Source organism: Octopus sinensis, unplaced genomic scaffold, assembly GCF_006345805.1.
Source record: "Octopus sinensis unplaced genomic scaffold, ASM634580v1 Contig09277, whole genome shotgun sequence".
NCBI classification, from domain to species: domain Eukaryota; kingdom Metazoa; phylum Mollusca; class Cephalopoda; order Octopoda; family Octopodidae; genus Octopus; species Octopus sinensis.
Window position 1 is genome coordinate 74,785 of NW_021831752.1, and position 4,016 is coordinate 78,800.

The 4,016-nt window shown below is 34.7% G+C and overlaps 1 protein-coding gene across 1 annotated transcript; it reads left to right on the forward strand.

Annotated features, from left to right (window-relative positions):
* Positions 1-815: 815 nt before the first annotated feature.
* LOC115228051 (transcriptional coactivator YAP1-A-like) lies at positions 816-1,391 on the forward strand. The gene has a single exon (XM_029798726.1). The coding sequence runs from the start codon at positions 816-818 to the stop codon at positions 1,389-1,391; it is 576 nt and encodes a 191-aa protein (XP_029654586.1).
* The last annotated feature ends 2,625 nt before the right edge of the window (positions 1,392-4,016 follow it).

Here is a 4,016-nt window from a genome sequence, read left to right on the forward strand (position 1 = left end):
GAGGTTTGTCAGGATAAATGACGATTGCAGTCGTTGGCGAGTCAAGTCAGTCCGAACCTGAGTTTTATGATTCTACGAAATAAAGCTGTGCCTCGCATGTCTGCTGCCTCAACTGTGAGTTCTTTTTTATATTGACAGATGAAAAAATGTGCGTTTAGAATATTAAGTGATGATTCGGAAGTGTCGTCGACGTTTAATGAAACTCAGAAATCGGAAACTGTCGAAAAGCAGAGAAATGTTTTCAGTTTTGAAGGTGATGTTACAATCCCGGACAAAATATCGCCGAAAAAAAGAGAACCAGCTAAAAGTCGGCCAATTAGGTCAAATTCGAGATCAAAGGCCAGTTCAAAGACTCGGTCTAAAGATTCCCGGACCAATGAACCGAAGACTCGATCAAAAAATGAGTCAAAAGAGAACAAATTTTCCACAAATTCGGTAAAATCGTCAAAGGTGAGGAGTAAAACAAACGCGGATGATATTAAGAGGACACCGATGAAGGGAATGACAAATATTGATGGGCTATCGTGTGCGACTGTATATAGTATCCTTATGTTTTAGGCCAAATCGACCAGTTCCAGAAAGAGAGGATAAAATGAGGTTAAGAAATGTCTTAAAAATTGTTATAAAATAGTTATTACATTTTTTGAGTTATTTTTGATAAAGCAACTTTTAAGGTGAAATATAGATTTCGAGAAAATATTTGCCATTTGTCTGAGGGAGGAAAATAATAATTTATTTATTCAGCTATATAATATTTTGATTATAAATGAATATAAATTATTTAAAAATATAATTTAGTTACATTGTACTTGATAATGGACGGTGAACCCCTTCCTCCTGGTTGGGAATCGAGAATAGATCCGAGAAACGGAAGGGAATACTTTATCAACCACAATACTCGATCAACAACATGGAAGGATCCAAGATCAAGAAATATATTCAATGTGCCTGTAAACACCCAACCGAGGACAGTCCCCACAGTCCCTTCTAACAACACTCCCAATGAGAGCGGGACTCAATCGCCCATGTCAATCACGGAAGAACAAATCCAAAAAATTGAGTTAATACGCAAAGAAATATCAGCCTTTGAGGACGTCATTCAACAAATTAATAAAAATGTCATCAAACCACTAAACGACAAACCTTCGCAGGAGGAAACGTGGATTGAAGAAAATTTGCCAATGTGGGATAGAATCACTTCTGATCAAAAGAAAATGTTTCGAGGCGTGGATGAAGGAGTAATGAAATGTTTGTGCAAATTGGATGCGATTGAATCCCTGGGTTCGGATGATATTAAACAAAAAAGAAAAAATGTTGCAGAGTACGGAAATGACCTTATTCGGAGATTAGCTGCTATGATGGGACGTGGAGAAAGTTTTGACTTTAAATAATTGTTTTTATTAAATGAACTTGATATAATTTAATAAATAATTCAAAAAATCTCATGGAAACATAAAAGTATTGTCTAAACCAGGGCTGGCCAACCAAGGCCCGCGGGCCGCATGCGGCCCGCGAGAGAAATTTTGTATGTAGTAACCTATAAATACATTCAAGATAAATTTTTCTTAAGTTTAATAAATAAAGATAAATTTTATAAGTTTAATAAATTTTAAAGTTTATCTATTTTTGTAGCTGTTATCAATATGAAGAAAAGGAAAATTTTTGAAGAAAACAGGCAATTCAGCAATCATTGGGAAGAAGATTACTTTTTTATAATGCATAATTCCAAGCCAACATGTTTAATTTGCAAGGAGAAAGTATCGGTGGTGAAAGAGTACAATGTAAGAAGACATTATGAAACAAAGCATTCCGAATACGCGAAATTTAGTAAGGAATTGAAAACAAGGAAACTGGATTCGCTTAAATCTGAATTGAGAAATCAGCAAAGACTATTAAATTCATCGATACACTCTTCTTCTGATACTGTTAAAGCAAGCTACTCTGTTGCAATGATAATTTCAAAGAGAATGAAATCATCTGTGCTTTTTGGTAGATATAACCGAAAAAATAATCAATTAAACAAGGAGTTACAAGGACAGGATAATTTGATTACTAATGCATGCCATCAAGTCAAAGCATTTCGAATGAAATTGTCATTGTTTGAATGTCAAATAAGAAATGGAAATGATCAACATTTTCCAACGCTAAATCAATTTAAAATCAGCCATTGTAAAAATTTCTTCAAGTACGCTGATGAAATAAAAAATCTTGCTGCAGCATTTGACAGTCGATTCTCGGAACTAAAAAAATATGAGAAAATGTTTGAAACATTTTCTTCTCCATTTCATGTTGACGTTTCTATTGTTTCAAATACTTTGCAGACGGAAATAATTGACCTACAGTGCAACAGTGAACTAAGACTTGTTTATCCTACTATATCAAAATTGACTTTATAACAAATATGTGACTGCAGAAAAATATCCCAACTTAAGAATTTTTGCACAAAGAGTTGTAAGCTCCTTTGGATCTACTTACGTATGTGAATCATTCTTTTCGAAATTAAAGTTTAGTAAAAGTAGATATAGATCTTCTTTAACAGATAAAAACTTAGAAAACCAATTAAGATGTGCAACTAGTGATTGTGAAGTTGATTTGAAAAAATTAAGTGAAGATAAAGAAAAACAGATTTCTCATTGATACGTATAATTGGACTGAATGCTATTTTACTAAATAAAATCTTATCTGTGTTGTTTTGATATCTATCCTTAGTATGTACATGTATATGCGGCCCGCGGAAAGGATTCATTTGGACAAAGTGGCCCGCGATGCGATTTGGGTTGGCCAGGCCTGGTCTAAACGATTGTCAATGGCAAAAAACCGCAAAAATTGAATTGAAATTTTACTTCTAAAATTTTTACAGAGCAAGCATTAAAAACACACGACAAAGCATTGATTTATTTAAGTCAATACTTTTTTTACTTTGACCAAAAGGCACATAAGTGACTTTCACTTCGGTGTTATTTATCCGACCGACCCTGATCCAAATGATTATGTTTGGGGGAATGTTCTAAAAAAGCGATAAATTCTCAAAAATCTCAATGCTTTTCAGAATTCGCTATGTGAGAATTCTCCGACTGTCTAAATTGATCTGTCTAAATAACACCTTAAGAGAGCATGGTGGTGATGCCTTATCATGTCGATGCACATAAATCCTACATTTCTTTATCTTATTCAAACCCTGTCATGTTCCAGAACATGTGTCCCTGACAGATAAAGCTCATTTTTAGCTTGGCATCACATGCATAAATCGTTTGCAGACAGTGGGAGTAAAGTCTTATTTTCTGTTCAAACCTTGTAGTATGACTTGAAGAACAGGAGGAAATATGACCTTCTCTCAAACTAGCTAGTGCTGATGCACCAAAGTCCACGTCATTCTGTGTGTGATGACATACTGGTCAACAAATACTGCAAAGGTTACTGCTTGGTATAGATAAGTCTTTACAGGCTTATATGCAGTCAGTTATTTTTAAAAGGACGCTGGAGACTATTCCGTTTGATGCCTGCCGACCCGGTCTTTTCCTGACATTTAGTCAACAAGAGAAGAGGAAGAAGAGGGGAAGAAAGAATGCTACCTTATATAGAGCCAGAGAAAGGGGGAAGGAAAGTACGTTGGGACGGTTACTTATTGACTCCGAAAGCTTAATTAGATAATTAATTTAAGAGAATTTATGATCAGTATGTAAAAATTACATTGGAAAATAATTTTCATTTCCTGTGTCGAAACTTCCTGTGTTTTTGGGGCCAAGACGCTTGCTCATCTCAAGAAACTTGGCCGCCTGTGCAGCTACTGCTCCAGAGATCCGAGGGAATTTATATTCCTTATTCAGAGGATCTCGCTGGCTGTTTTACGCGGGAATTGTCTTTCAATCCTGCGAGCCAGTCATAATAGCTAGATTTTTTTGACGATTTCTCTTATTCATTAAATAATCTTTTATACTTCAAAAAATTCATTTTATTAGTTTTTTAATAAAAAATTCATTGGAGAAGAGATTTAGAAATTACCAGAATTATTTTTT

Bases quoted from the DNA above. Each gene is read 5' to 3' on its own strand.
- LOC115228051 (XM_029798726.1), top strand. From the start codon at position 816: ATGGACGGTGAACCCCTTCCTCCTGGTTGGGAATCGAGAATAGATCCG.